A 16668-nucleotide genomic window follows, 5' to 3' on the forward strand; every position below is an offset into this window, starting at 1 on the left:
TTATGTCAGATGACCAGAAGGTCCAGTTATTAGGAGTCTATTGCCTCAGAAGACAAGCAACCCAATGGGTATCCCACGAGAGAAAGGCGTCATTCAACTTAATCAGCAGACCATACCCCATTCCAAATGAACAAAAACATCCAAAAAAAAAAAAAATTTATTTAAAATACAGTAAAAACATTAAATGGAAATTCCTACAGAATGGCGGAGGGAAAAAAAAAAAAAGCGCACTACAAGCTATATACAGAAGGTCAAAAAGCAGCATTCACCGTGCAATGGTGCTCAGAAGGTTTGCCTAGAGAAAAAAAGAAAAACACAACACATTAGTAATGAATATGAAAAACAAAATCTAAAAAGTATTTGATCAGATCTCAGAGTCAATCACACTGCATTCTCCAAAATGCCAAGAACCAGGTGAAATCAGATTAATGCCTGTTATTTCCAAGGTCCTGAAAGTACCTGTAAAATTTTGCAACATGCATGACACCTACATAAATATAAGGGCCCAAAGCGGACAGGATGGTCTTTAAGGATACTATAGCAAAGTGCTCAACAGTCCATTAGAGGCCATGTTAAGCAGATGACAAGATCACAACAGAAGTACTGCTGGATTACTGGGAGTGCCATTTTAAAAGTAAAATTCACTTTTTTGCAATACTCACTAAATAGGGTCTTAAACACCCCAACACACTATAGTGGACCCCACACTAAGCGCTTGCAGTCTTTTGCCGAGTTGTGTTCAAAGCCACACCAACAGTACAAAGAAACTGGTGCGGAGCGCGCATAAAAATGGTCTGGCATGTCACACCAATTAAAAAATTGTTTCTTTGCATCAGGGAAAAAAATAAAAAGGGATGAAGACATTCATTGCATACTAATAGCTAAATAAGACTGCAATAGAAAACGTAGAACCTTCCGACCAAGTATTTTGCTGGTACAAAATGATCCTAAAATTGCAGTATATGCTGTCCAGAGGACCCATGATTCAGTTTAACAATCAACAATTCAGTGCTGTACAAAACCACTAAAGAGATTATAACCCCCCAAGACTACTATCCACAACAATGATGCTTCAAATCACACTGGTCTTGTTGGCTATCTGGAACATGTAGTCACAAACTGTTTTCAACATCATCACTATGGTCTGATCAATATTCCTGTCAATGCTGGTTTTGCATACTTAACACAAATCACTAGTGGTTCCAGTAACATGGACGGGAGGCGCACAAAGGAGGCATATGACATTATAAAGCCAAAAACTGAGAATGTAAGCTGGCAGCACCTCACCTTTAAAAATGTTCCAACTTGCTTGTCTGAGAAACCAGCAATGTTTGCCAAATCAGCCACCTTAAATGAGACAGATAAGTAAGCATCTGCAATCCTTAAAAATGACAGACAGAAACCTCTCCATGTAAACACACCTGCTTGAACTGCCCATTCAGCTCTCTGTAGCCCATAATGAGTCTGGCCTTTTTATCTCCAATACGCTGTAGCTCTTTCAGATCCTGCAATGACCCGGTGTTGAGTAGATTTAGGATCATTTCTTCCGACTTCTTCAGTAATCCAGAGTTGACTTTGCACTGGAATTCTTCCATGTTCTCTTTGCCCTCAAGCTGTTCAGTCTGGGAAGGGATACATGCAACAAGCTGAATACATTCAGTTTATAAGTGTGCTTGTTATACAGTGAACTAAGCACACTTACAGTTGACTTTGTATTAACACTAAACACACACACACACACACACACACACACATAAACACAAAACAGTGCACAGTGATAACCCACACTAAAAAGGCATCAGGGCAGATAGAGCCAAGAGTAAAAAGGGAAGTACGTACCACCTTCTTGGAGGTCTTTGTTTTCTTAGTAGTTTCAACCTCACTTATATTCTGCTGCAGAGGGTTCACTCGGGATACTAAAAGGGTATAAAAAGGTGCAAGAATTTAATATAGCAGTAATAGATATAACAGCAGTAAAATATGTAGAACTGTGCTCCACAATGATCTGGAGATAAATATCTTTACATTTAAAAAAAAAAAAAAAACCCACACACACCACCAAACACCCCTAGCTTTGTCACGATTAAACAGCTAAAGAATCACCCCTTGAGCTCTCATACTTACCACAAAAATAGTTTTGGTATTGACCTTATGGAATTTTTATATTGCATTGGACTGAGTGAATACATATTGAAGTTTGCCGATTTTATTCATCAAGCACACAAGTCAGTGGTTAAAAGCAAACTAGCATCCATATGCATTAATTCATACCACCAAGAAGAAACAATCTCACATATCTTAAAATGCAGTTAAACTTTTCACACATCTAAAACGTGTTTCAAAATAAAGTTCCTCTTTTTTTGGCTAAAAGGGAAATGTAGACAAACTAAAATCAGGTGTGATCACAATTATTCACAAGGTGAGCTACTGTTATAGAATGCCGTGAAACGAGACTGTAGTAACTGGACAGCAACTACCTTGTGCCAGTCTGACTCTGCCAAGTGCTACCTGCTTAACAACTAACCTTTCAAGATGGTCTAATGGGCAGAGGTGTGCAGCAATAGTAGAAACAAAAGTTCAGGGTGCACCTCCAATGGAAGCCAACATTTTTTTCTATAATTTTTGCATTATTCTTCATAGCCATATAAGAACAACCATTTTTAAATAAAACCATTGATCACCATCTGGGGAGGAGGGATTAAAAAAACACCACTGTTGCTCAAAAGTCATTTTAAAAGGAGCAGAAACCCAAAAACCACCAAGTAAAAGTTTTCACTCAGGGATTCAAGTAGAAGGAGAGATTAACACCCAAGATGGCACCCAGAAGAACTCACCAAGGGCGCATTAAAAAGTAGTCATTTTACCATCTTGCAAGTGACAGGATGAGACGATATACTAGTACAATTTTGCCTTCATATTGTGAAATGGATCAGAATTACAACCCGTTATTTCAACTTAGTAAAAAGCAAGTATGCACACACATCATGCTTAAACCCACTTTGCTTGGTTCCTCAAGTTGCATACCTTGCAGAGGTGACACCACAGCTTGCTGCTTTGAGCAAGGAGCAGCGACAGATATAGGCTTATTTGCTAGAGGACGGATATTTCTCTTTACTCTGCCTTCTGCATTTGAAGAATTGGAGGGCTGCAAGACATTTTGCTGAGCAAGGAGAGACTGGGCCTCTTGTGCCTTGGCTTCTAGCTCTTTCTGCTTCTCTCTAAGCTCCTGGCAAAAACAAATGATTAAATAAAATAGTTCAATACATCAGCCAAGTAAGAGTCCATACCATTTTCTGTGAAGGAAGAAGCTAGCTCTTGTCACACCTGAATTTCCTTACGACTCTGCTGGACAGTCTTGAGAAGAGCAAGTCTTTCTCTCTCAGGAGTTCCCATCATCATTTTCTCTAGCATTAACAACCTCTCCATCACACTGCCATCATAGACTTCATTTTGAGAGCTAACAAAAGCAAAGCCCCATAAACAAATTCAGATCAAATTCTTTGCATGTTCACTTAAAAGAAAAATGGAGGCACAATGCAATCAAGTTACTACCTTCTAGATGACACAGAAGCACCTGGTGCAGATTCTGTAGAAACTTCTCCACTGATATTTTGTGCTTCCATTTTCTTCTTGGCAGGGATCCTAGTTGGGGACTCTTCTCTTGGCCTTTTCAATGCTTGAGAGGGGAATTTAAAAGGGCACAACAGTAATGTAATGAATTAAAATTGGTATACGCTGGAAAATACTCTACCCATGTTGTGAAGATAAGATGTTAAGATATTTTAATATATCCATTGAACAAATATACTTGCTGAAAACTACGGGCAAGAATGCAAGAGAGATTTTTCATGTTGACCGGAATATTCCCAGCAGTTAAATACATTCATTTTCAAGTTATTCAGCTGAATAGATCACATGCCGACAAGATTTTGTTAACTTTCTAGATACTTAAAACATTTATTTATTTTAAAACCAAATATTCAACACAGTGTGCCAAAAATGTTGCCCTCCCAGACAAGATCTTGGGGGCAAATATAGCAAGCTTACCTGTAGGCTGAACAGTTTCTCTTGTAAATGGTTTGTTGATTATCTGCTTTGACTTGGCGGCAAAGTTCAGTGCTGTAAGCGTATCAAAATAATACTTAAACTCTGGAGCAAGGTTTGTGATCATTACGCTGTGTGCTGAGCCACCCAAGGAGTCCTAAAGAGAAAGCAAGTAAACATGGCTGAAGAGGATATAAAACAACCAGCTACCAAGCATGCAGATCACAAGGGCACTTGTCCAGAAATGCAACAAACTGAAAAGAACTGAAACAGCTATTCTATAGCAGTTCAAGATCATTTAATACACAAACACCAACTTGATGATCAGAGGTAGGTTTGAGAAAGCAACAAATCTAAAATTGTATCCTTTCAAACAGCAGCAAAACGTTTTGGTTTTCCTATGCATGCTAAAAGGTGGAAACTTTTCCATTTGGGGTTTAAACAAAAATTTAGAAAGCATTTGATATTAACTGTTGTCGAGAACATATGTTGATGTTAACCCTTTTCACTTGGATGAGACTGAATTGTGTCACTTACCTGCAGCAGTCGAGTGAGCTTGCTGTCTCTATAAGGTATCCGAGGAAGTCCTTGGTTGAGCGCATCAACCACCTTGCTTAACACAAAGAGAGAGGAGTTAATGGCTCCACTTTCCTTCAGTCGAATGCCTTGGTTTCCGGTCCTGCGATTGTCTTCTGACCCAGCAAGGTCAATCAAATAGAGTTTACCAGTCAACTGTCTAAATGGAGGCCTGCGTAAAGACTTGACAACCTGTAAGCAGAAGGTATAAAATAAGCCACTACATATAGAAATCCACATACAGGCACGAAGAGATCTTACAAAATTTCAAAACACTACCTTGATGAGGAGGACGGTGTGGCTGCGGCTAGATCGGGAGTTCAGTTTTGTACTCGCCACAGTGCGATTCTGACTGGCTGGGATGAAGTGACTCTCAAAGTCTGTGAAAGAGGAGATAAGCTTCTGAGTGAGTCCAGGTATCAGTATGTTTTTGTCCTTATCTTCCCGGATGGGCAGGTCCTGATCTTTCAGGTCTTTGGGCTGCAGCAGGTCAAGAACCTATATAAGAAAAAGGAGAGGAGGGAAAGAAAAAAAAAAAAAAATCCAGTCACGAACTTGCATATTTACACACAAGATGGATGGATAACTATCATCACCCATGGAAAATTCATGTTGGACACACCTTCTCATTATAAATCTCTAGGTAAGACATTGTAGTGGTAAATTCCCATTCTTCATTAGATGGAAGAACACTTTGCTCCCGAACCATCTGGAAAACATCCCTGACCGCTCTGGGTATCACACCGGGCTGATCTGGACTTCCAAGCATAGTGTGTGTTTTACCTAATAAAATATTACAGAAATGAAAAAAAAATGTGCAATTACAACAAAAGGTTAGGTTGAGAAGACTTTTTTCCTTTACACAAAAACTGGTCATGTCCTGAATAATTAGTACTATCCAACTACAAAAGACAAGCAGACCTGCTCCAGTGGGCCCATAAGCAAAAATGCTAGCATTCTGTCCACTCAAAAGATGAGTCAAAACAGGCTTCACAGAGCCCAAGTAAACCTCTTGCTGACTGGAACCATCACCATAAAAAGCATCAAACCTGCAGACACAAAATACCACAAAATTAGGCAAAACTGGGAGGTGTAACATTCAACAGCGGTCACTTTAAGATGAGATTACAGTGTATAAGCAAACCACAAGAAGCTTCACGACTTACTGATATTGCATCGTCTCCATGGTATTTCTCCAGTTCACAATCTCCAGGGAGTTCCCACCAGTACCACGGACACATGGACCCTCATTCTTCTCATCATCCTGGCTCATGTAAGGCCGAAGTCTAACAGACACCCGAACTCGAGCAGTTGAAGCCTGAGGTTTCTTCAGCCCTGCTTCAAAAATGCTCACACGCTTTGCCATTGCTATGGAGAGAGGAAGGAAAAGGCAAATTTGTCAGAGGTGGTATACAGAAATGATTGTTTCTATATAACAATATCAATAACCCTGTCCCAACACAAAAAACCACAAAACAAAGAAAAACTGGATTTACAAGTTGCCTTTAGTGCCAGGGATGCAAATTTAAATATGCTGAAACACGAATAGCCACATTATAGCTGTGGGGGACGGAGCAGCCAGCAAGAGTCTAATCTCTCGTTATGGTTTTTATGTTACACCTTTAAAGTTGTTTCATGAATTCATTCATTCATTACCCTATAAAAGTGCTTACAATTGTCTGCAGCTTTTAAGGAATAAATTTAAGCAAAAGTGACCCCCCCAAAACAGTACTGTGACCAGGCAGGGAAGTCTGAATTCTGCACCGTAACACTATGAGATATTCAGAGTATCTATTGAACACATTCTCACTTGTGATGCTGCATGCACAGAGAATGAACTCGCTTTAAGACAATTCATCTTTAGGTTATTTAAGTCTGCAAGCTCCACCTGCAGGGCCCCTGTGTTAATGCATCAGTAGGACTGGATCCATTGGAGGTTCAGTAGTACACACGTTTAAAGACTTGCTTGCCATTCTAAGTCCTTGAACTTTGAATCGCCCTAAAATGAGTCTAACACTTCGAGCAGTGAACTTGTTTAAAAATATTTTGGAAGAATAAAGCTTACACATTTGGTATACAGAAAGAAAACGTTATTCAGATAGGCATGTAGGAGGTGCAAAACAGTATTGGTCAAAGTATAGATTACAGTGAAATTCTTAATTGTGTGTGATGGAACAGAATGTTGTCCACTAGGGGGAAATTCGACTTGTTACAGAAGCTCTTTATTTACTTATCTACCTATTTATGTATGTATGTATTTTAAATATACGGGTGTTTAGGATCTGCCTCTCTTTCATATTTTATTCTTGCATTACCAGTAGAAATCAGCCTGCGATAGAAATTGGACATTTTTGCCTGTTCTTGTAGTTGGCTTGCGAGTGGCTGAACGGGCTGCCAGTTTGGTGAGGAGGAGTATGCTGAATTGAAGGCATGCCCTTTTTTCACTGGCCAGACACCCCATTTCTCTGCTAGATTACAGCACCAGCTTGTACAGTGGCACCATTCCGCTTGCCGAGCTCATTTACAGTATATGTAGTGCTGCTGCCTCACAGTAAGGAGGCCTGGGTTCATAATATGGGTCCTTCCTGTGCAGGGTTTGCATGTTCTCCCAGAAGCTAAAGACACACAGCTTAGGTGAATTGGTAACATTAAAATGGATTGTGATGCGTGTTCACCTTGCAATGGGCTGATCCCCCCTGTCCAGGGATTTTTCCTGCCCACAAATCTTGCTTAGGATTAAGCAGGCATATAAAACGACATATTCAAGAACTAATATGGGCGGTGGGGGGGCACAAATATTGTATAAAGAACCACCACTAAGGGCCATTGTTGTAAGAAATTTCCCAGGCAAAGCTTTATAACATAGTTAGCTTAATTTAAAATTCCAATGAAATAAGATGCAACGTTCAAGAATGCCTTACCCCCTAGCTGGTATTATGCTGTCATGCTTATTATCATCTGAAAACAATTCTGGGTAAATATGATCAAGCCAAGCAAAACCATAAAGCTGCACAAGCCAAGGTCGGTGTTTGCAAAAATACTTGCATATGCCATTCAACCTGTACCATGTCAAAAGTGATTTGTTTCTAAATATTTGATGCAAGTAAGAATTTCACTAAACTCTGCAGATGTGACAATAGGCATCTTATCAAGACAATATTTCACCTCTTCTCAGTTAAGAACGTTGTTTAGGGAACAAACAAATGTGTTTAAAGAACTAAGCAACATACTTTAAGTATTCACCTTGATAATGGCTTAGCTTATTTTCGACACCTCTAAAAACACCGGATTTGTACTGCCCTGCGCATAGTCATCCGAACTATTGTCAGGAAATTCTAAAGTGGGGTCTTTCTGTAGTTATTGCACACTCACTCACACAGTCCCCATCATATTTAACGTTAGATTAACTCCATGCCTATGAAGAAGAATTGGTGAAGACCAGATCCTCAGGCACTGTCATCCGACTTTATAAATTAATGGTTTCACTGCATGTATAAATGTTTAAGATGTGAATTATGGATCAACACTGATGAAATTCACTTCAGATTCTAAACACCAAATTAAAGATGTGAAAAGGAAATGCTTCAGTTTTGGTTTACACAAAAATAAAAACGGAAGTAAATAAAGAAACAATAAAAAAGTACAGTTTTCTCCAGCTTTAAAATAAGCTTGGTAGATATATGCTTATCAACTATTTGTTGAATTTTAACAGCACAAAACGTATTTTTACCCTTTGGTACCTTCTAATATAAGAGTTCTATTAAAGGAAGCTGAAATCACATTTTCTGAATTTATCCTCAAAGGGACCTCGATTGAAGGGCTCACAATCCACCTGATGCATGTTGAGCTGTACACATCCTCATATATACGGCACTGTTGAATACGGCTTTCATCTCTACATCATGTGGGCTGACTATTTTGGTATATGCACGCTGCTTAGTTATTGGGGGGGCAAAACCATACATTAAGAATATCAAGATGTTTCTGCTAGGGTGGCAAGGCCAAGCAAGCACTGGAAAATGTAAATCAGCATGGCACTGTTCCATTTATGGGTTTAAAAGATGCTTACCTAAGCAAACGGCATTATAAAAAGCACAAAAAAAAAAAAAAGTCACACTAGAAGGACTGAAAATTCTTTTGCAATAAAGCAAAGGCCACACATATTACCTGTCTAAATCACAATGGCACAATTGTTTCTGCATTTCTATAATGGGAGGATAATTGACCAGAGGAGATATTTGCTGTGGTTTACAGCCTAACGCATTAGTCACGGCAAACCGTCTGCCTGCTCGCACGAACAAAATATAAAGCTGTCTAATGTGTTATTAGTGTAACTAATGGAATTGCTCACTATAAAATATACAAGGTCTTGGTATTTAAGTTTGTTTTTGGTAGAACTCTGGGCCATTAGCAAAAGTTAAATTGATATTAACACTTTGGCCCAGAGAGTTGCTTTATTCCTGTAAGCAATGCAATAATGGGTAAATAAAAACATCTGAAGCGAAAGCAGACACTCGATTAGGAGCTCAAGATGAAATTAATCTTGATGTTTTAAAGACACCGGCATTAATGGCAGCATTCGTACTTGGTTAATGATCAGCCTTTGGAGCATCCAAGGGAACAGATTCTTTTGAGTCCAAAGCAAATATGTTTGTATGAATTGTGTGGTCTCTATTACTATCCACCCGCCCCCAAAACTGGGCGATACGAACATATTTGGAGATTTTGCTTGAATGTTTAGAAGCCCCCATGCTGACAAAGAGCAAGTAGCAGTTTAGCAGACTATGGCTGTGCCGAGTCTACATTATAATTACAACGCCTTAAACACTCCAGCTCATGGCAGGGCTACTAAAACAAAAACCAATTTGGGAGTAGAGAGTTCAATTCTTCTTTCGAGGAAAACGTATCACCAATTCTCCTTATTTGAGTACAGCTATAAAAAGGGTTTAACATTTTGCTCAAAGGGAGGAATAGTCACAGCATCCATAGATCTTCTGTACCTGCCTAACAGTTCAGACACACAAGGGCCGATGACATATCCTGGCAGCACATCCACAAGATGTACAATAGTTTCACAAATAGACAATGAAACAGTCTTGATGGGAGATCTAATATCCACTGCCCCAAGAACTTAAGATACTGTATGAGTTGCTGTCAGGACTCTGTTTCAAGTACTTTAATGTGACATTGGCTTAAGATGGACGCAACAGAGAGCTTCTGATCAGGCTGGATGTCAAACACGATGACTGCGATTACAGATATCAATGGAGTAAGTCGATGTGGGGGAATTAAACATCTTGCTGGAAAAGTTGGTACCCAGTGACCCAGTCTGGCACTCATGCTGACAAAACCAAACTGGTTTGTTTTAGTCCCAAGGACGGGCATGGGTGTATAGGAGAGATCAGACAACCAATGTGTGCTCAACCACAGATACAAGAGATGCAAGGAGTAATGAAAGATGAGGTGCTGGACATCACTAACAGACTCTTGTGTATTACAGACCATGAATGGTTGGAGAAATAAAACTCACCACACTTGTAAACCCTTCTCATGGGCAGCGGCTCTGTCAGGTGACACGTTATTGGTCGTCAGAAAAAAAAAAAAGGGACACTTGCGATACTTTGAAATGTGAAACTGTGCTTGGAGGTCATTACACGGTTGTCATATTTGACAAACCCTCCAATTTCTAGCCACATAATAGGACAAACTCGGGCCACAAGATAAGCAAATGCAGCGGTCAAGTGTGACATCCTCCCTAAACAGAAATTTGCTATTGTGACATTTGCTTAAGTCTACATTAGGTGCCTTGGAATATGCAATTTAGGATTTAAAATAATTCCAAAGGATCAATTTCATTGATGTTTTGGATAAGTTCTATATTTTTGAAGATTTTTTTTTTTTTTACACTTGAGGCATGTATTTGTCCCAGAAACTAAAGTGACGCATTCATTAAAACAGTCTACCCATTTCACCTATTGTAGCAGTCTATGGGGCATAAGAAGAACTTGAAATAGAAGCCTTGGAACATACCCAGTATAATGCCCTTCGAGGCCAACACATCTAAGAAAGGGTGCATCATTACAGTCAAAAAGTTCAAGTTTGTTTCTTTACTTTACGGTACCCTTTCACCCTCCGGCTGTGCTTTATTGTAACTCATTTTGTGGGGAGCTTCTTTGCAGACGTACTTTGGTAGAGATTTGACCAACTAGACTACACTTTTCTAGTGAATATTAACCCCCCATTCACACTAACAAGGCATCATTTTACAAGAGAGATAGGCATGACAATGACCACACACACATTCACCAGAATATACACTGCAAAACTGTAAATAAGGAAATATTCAGTGTGATGTCTTGGTGAAGCACAGTCAAACTGGCAATGGTGCCCATCGGCAAAATGTAACAAGGCCTGCATACTCCTCCTCATATTTTTGCTGTAGAGAGTGAGAGGATTTTACAACTCCAGCAGGAAAACAAAGCAGTTTTTAGTGTTACTGATTGGGACAACTCTCAAAGTATCATGAGTCATGGACATCTGGAGAGATTCATTATTTAAAGCTAAACTGGAATGAAAGGCAAAAGCTGAAACAAAAAGGACAGCTTTCAATCGAGTAAATTCAAGTGTCGAAACTTCTAACAGCTACAGCACATCACTCACCCCAGACCCCTCAAATTACCAACCCATTGTGGTGCCCGAGGGTTTCCCCAGATTCTCTGGAGTGCTTCACTTTCCACAAACAAGCAGGATACAATAGAGCCACTTCATTAGTTCAGTTTTATTTTACAACTCAGGTACGCACATTTTTGAAACACTCCAGTAAAGAACCACAAAACTATTTTCTTTTTTATGATACAACCTTCTAGTATCTAAGTTTTGTTGTACTGGCTGCTTACAAAAACTCCACTGAAGGCCATCACTTAGGAGAGGGTGCCACGGTGCGGAGATAAATGAATGACTACCAGCTTCACTTTGTTCTCAAACCTACCTCTACAACACAGAAGGAAGGTTTGCTGCTTGGAATGTATGCATTTAGTAAGACTGAACTGCTTTTCTTTTATGTTTGATATGTTGCCCCCACAGACCACCAATGCAAACTGCTGGTGGAGATTTGTACAATTAACATTTCACGTTTTAAAAATCATTGTAGAACACAATTTTAAAAGGGCAAATGAAAGTGACAATTACAAAAAATATACTTATCCTTTGAACAAAAAGATTAGGTCCCCATATTTGGGGGATCAAGCAACATCTTACTCAGCATATAAGAGTTGGTCAGTGACACAGAACACTTCAGCCGACAGGACCTAAAGGAACACGTAGAACATGCACACTCACCCAAATCTGCTCTTTAGAAGAAAAACCTTCAATTCCATTCCAAACTGAGTTTGACCTTGTAATCCACAAAATGAATGGACTATGAACACCAGAGATGATTCAAAAGTACTGATTAAAGTGATTGAGGAGGTACGCATCACAATTAAAAATAACTGCACACATGCTGTTTGAGAAAGTCCCATTTTGTAAGTTGCCATGCCGTCAGCGACTCCACAAACACCTGGACAATGTGCCCATCCCAGCTCATTTCATGCAGAATATCAACAAAGCTCCACCATTCAGCCACAAACATTTTGAAGAAAGAAATGCAACGTGAGACAAATTTACAGAGCAAAATATGTTGGTCACCTCTAAGGAATATAGAAAAGCAAGTAAAAATTGTGGCTCAATGAATACGGAGTGGTGTGTGTGTGTGTGTATTCCGGTATTTAAAAGCACAATTGGTTCCTGCCTTATCTATAATTTATAAAATTAAGCCAGTTCAGTAAATGAACATACTCTATCGCTGTATTTTTGTGAATCAACTCCAGACTGCGTGCCACTCCATTGTTGGACACCGCGGTACAGAAACAGACACTCGCTCATACAATTACTGATGAAACGAACAAGAGCACCTTAGTAACATGGGATGTAAACCTATGCAGGCAGACTTCAAAGACAACCTAAGACAGGGATAGCCTATGATAGCTCTCAGCAAACGCCATCAACCACCATACTGCACCTCAGAAACGTCAAAGTCAATGCTAAACTCAACTAATCCCAGTAATTGGACTGAAAAACTGCTTCCTTAGCAGACCTCACATTAAAACTACTAGGATCTGCGACACTGGGTATAGCCTGAAAATGCTCTGTAACTGACAAAATAATGAATGTAGAGAGGAATATCCTGGTGTACTTTTAATTCTATGAAACCTTTGCATTCACAAATTCCTGCAACACTTCAAGAAGCCTTTAAAAACAACACTTCCCAAAACACCACGGCGAGCTTCCAGAACTGTTTTTTTACCCCCCAGATAAAATTCCAAAACCTTCTAATCTTGCTTGTGTTTAAGACGGATGCCAAAGACTTTTAAAAGATTGATACACTTAGAAGTTTACTGGAATAAATGTTATTCTGCACAACATAACTCCTCTCCTTTTACCAGATTAAATAAATATCAATATCAGGTGTCATTTTAGTACCCGCTACTTTTTCAACATTTACTAAAGCTTTTAAAACATATTCCCATTTATGCCCAACTGACCCCATCCATTTCACTCTCTCTTTGCACACACAAAAATAGCTTTCAACACATGACATGCGTTATTTTTCAACATGTGTGAATGTTGGGGTCAAAAAGAAGACTACAGCACAGAACAAGACCAGCCATGTTGTAGATCTGAAGACACTGGTGCCATTGGCACAGGCGTTTGAGGTACAAGACAGGCTGCATCGTTCTGGCTCAATACTTACCTAGACTCAGCTCTCCTACTGTGCAACAAATGCCCAGGCTTTAGGACTCGAGAATGGCTCATATTGCATGTGCAAGTATAACTGGACATTTATAATAAAGTCTGATGCAAAGTAAAATGACAGAAGGGAGGCCATAACTCTGACAAGCACAGCTGCCATAAAAAAGGGACTTAATTATATGCATACGTAATGGGCGAGAATTCAGTATTCTAAAGAAAATGACATTTCTGTGTGTTGCTCAGTGTAATGGGCTATAAACCAGTGTTTTAAAGAAAAGGCAGAATTTCTGGAAAATTCTGCTACAGGGTATTGTTGATGGCTGTCTACAGGACACACTGTACATATTTACCTGTCTTTCTAAAGAGTCACCTGCTTGGTTTAGTATCACACCTACACACAATGTGGGGATACAGAACTGTCTATTACCTTTGAAAATTACAGAGTTCTGGGGACAGTGGCTTCTAATCAAGTACTTTCTGATAGCTGGCCAAAACACTAAAATGTTAAACCAAAGAAATGTGTGCACACTATTTGTTATGCAGAGGAAACTGGCTTGCACCAACTTTTCACCGATTGTCATGTTGATCTATGCAGAAATCGAAGCATTTATATTTTTCTGGGTAAAGGAGAAGAAAGAACAGAAGTATGGTCCGAGACTCGGGACTGCTGCCTGTTTTCTATGCTCTTCACAATATCGCTGTACTTGTACCTGGCCCAGGATTCCCCTAGGCCCGAGACTGGTAAACACATCCATCAGATTTTCCATATATATAACATGTCTCAAATTTATATTACTTTGGTAAAATTGCTAACTAAAGAACCACAGAGCTGCTAAGCTACCAAGTAATATTTCTCCACATCAAGTACTCACAAATAAATGATTTTGATCTGACACTTTACCAGTTTATTTAAACGCACCGTTCAAAGAAAGGCATCTTCTGATGGTGCACCAGACGTGGAAAAAAAAGCATTTACCACTAAAATGTTCTCATGATTCATAGCCCTTGTAAATGAAAGTCACAAGTTCAGGACACACAATCTCTATAAACTGACAAGATCTCTATCTATACTCGATTAGTCAAAACAATCCTCACTCACAGATCACTTTGCAATGATTTTGAAATGAACATCATTGCTAAACCGAGGCTATGTGGCATGGTGGTTATGGACTTTACATCCCCAAGGACCACCGTTCATTACACGCCTGTGATCATAAGTCATTTCAATTCCCTGCTATCTAGCTATGAAAACGTCAATGGATGTGTTAAAGCTCCGTATATGTAAAGCGCACTGGAGGCTAAAGAATGGCACCAAATACAAATGGTCTCCTATAGTTATCTTTCCACCTTTTCGCAACAGCGGACTGGGGACCCCGACGTACGCTTGCTGTCACTCCTCACTTGAAAAAAAGAATAAACACGTTTTGCACTAATTATTCACTCTGTATTATGCTTTATTTTTAAATGTAACACTCTATATTTTGGAATTTTATTACGGATTACAGTATAGGTTAACCAAGCTCGCCACATCGAGGACAATTGATTTCAACGCCCTTGTGGATCACTGGATGGAACTTTATTTCAGCGGCACGCTGCTGCATGATTTATGAACCAATAATTGACAATGAAGAAATCAAAATGTTTTCGCCCATCTCAACGTAAAATGTTCTACACATGTTCGACTCTCGTGGCAGTAATGGGTCGTGGTGTAGCCTAAGAAACGAAGCAAACCTAAGGAGGGATAACCCGGATGTTTCACAAGCTCCACCAGGCTTCGCTGAACACAGCTCACCACTTTCCACATTTGCAGAGTTTTAGATCCCGGACTCTACTTTGAGGCCCACTACAGGGGAACTAATTCAATAAAGACGTATCCGCGTAAAAGATGAGAAGACAACCGAACGCCGTATCGGAAACGTCCCCGCTTATAGAAGGTAAACAAATCCACGACGAACGGCAAATAAAACACAAAAGCCGCCACACACCCGCACTTTCTACTCAATCAACTCATCCGATCAAAGAATCGACTTCCATACTCGTTGCATTTTACAGCACAGTAAAGAACTGGAGTCTCACTGCGAACACCTAAATCCGTGTATGGCCTGCATCTAATCGAGCTCGTGAAACATTAAAATCAAGAAATACTTCCAGATGGCTACTTTCGTAACTCTACTCTTAACTCACCTAATTCTGTCGGCTTCTCTTTTCTCTCCATCTACCACCGCCCGTCTGCCTTTCTCCTAGAACACTAACCCCCGTATTCTTTCCGGCGCCTCAACCGCTTCAATGGCTGCGTCGAATGTTTTTTAAATTCAGCTCCGTCCGACCCTGCGCTCCGCCTCAGCCAATCAAAACGGAATCGGACATGACATCACAAACCAAATACTCACTTCCGCCCGCCCTAAAACCGACATCTTAGGTTTATCGGCAGCAGCTGTCTAACGGGACTACAGATAAGGGAATGACTTGGGATGGAGCCATGGGGCTGACGTCGACCGCGAAATTAAAAATAAATACATATACTAGTGTGCTATTCCGCTTGGAGGTCTGATACGAAACTACATTTTAAGTAGCGTTGGGTGTGTAGGAATTAATGAATATCTTTATAGCGCCTTTCACAATGAGTAGATAGATGGAGCGTCTTTTGCTCCCAGGGGAAAATTAGGAGCTTTACAGAAGATCAATAAATGCATATTATAACAAGCAACAAACCAATCTCAAATATACGCCAGTATGTCTAAAAAACTTAAGACTTGGCAGTCACAGGCACAGAGAGGACTATAAAGATGTATTGCTGTCGTTAGGAAGGATAGCCAGTGGTGTTTCTTGCCACACTTTTGCTGTACAATTCTTTTGCTTAAAGTCCTCCACAATGGTGTGTCAGAGAGAGGATGAAGAGGAAGTGCTACATTAAAAAAATTATTTGGTGTCACCTGTGATGGCCAGTAAGCCACCACCTTTATTACTGGTGTGTGGATTATTTGGTTTTAACATTACAACATCATGGAGCCAGTTTATTTAATTAGGGTTAGCCAGTAATGTACTCTTCAATTTTGAAACAACGGAAGTAGGAAAAAATGGGTTTTAGGGGTTATACAGTTTTCAGTCTTTAAAATGTTTAAAAGGATGGAAGTTTCCTTTGGCTTGCTACAGGGCTGTGAAGCAGTGGAGAGTTTTAGTTTTTTTTTGATAAAATGCCATACCAGAGGAATGTGTGTGTCATTGATTTATTTAAACTTTTTGGCCACAGCCAACTTT

The 16668-nt window shown here is 39.7% G+C and overlaps 1 protein-coding gene across 1 annotated transcript; it reads right to left on the reverse strand.

Moving 5' to 3' along the window:
* Window positions 1–209: 209 nt before the first annotated feature.
* On the reverse strand, window positions 210–15747 carry kif22 (kinesin family member 22). The gene is made up of 14 exons (XM_039764883.1): window positions 15595–15747; window positions 5787–5988; window positions 5542–5669; window positions 5243–5403; window positions 4900–5118; window positions 4582–4812; window positions 4048–4201; window positions 3553–3676; window positions 3325–3457; window positions 3025–3226; window positions 1840–1916; window positions 1422–1622; window positions 1288–1347; window positions 210–295 (listed from the first exon to the last, which is right to left on the reverse strand). Exons 1-14 carry the CDS (start codon window positions 15623–15625, stop codon window positions 266–268), a joined length of 1953 nt encoding a protein of 650 aa, XP_039620817.1. The 5' UTR covers window positions 15626–15747; the 3' UTR covers window positions 210–265.
* Window positions 15748–16668: the final 921 nt, after the last annotated feature.

The sequence above is a fragment of the Polypterus senegalus genome, chromosome 10 (assembly GCF_016835505.1).
Source record: "Polypterus senegalus isolate Bchr_013 chromosome 10, ASM1683550v1, whole genome shotgun sequence".
In the NCBI taxonomy this organism is placed as follows: domain Eukaryota; kingdom Metazoa; phylum Chordata; class Cladistia; order Polypteriformes; family Polypteridae; genus Polypterus; species Polypterus senegalus.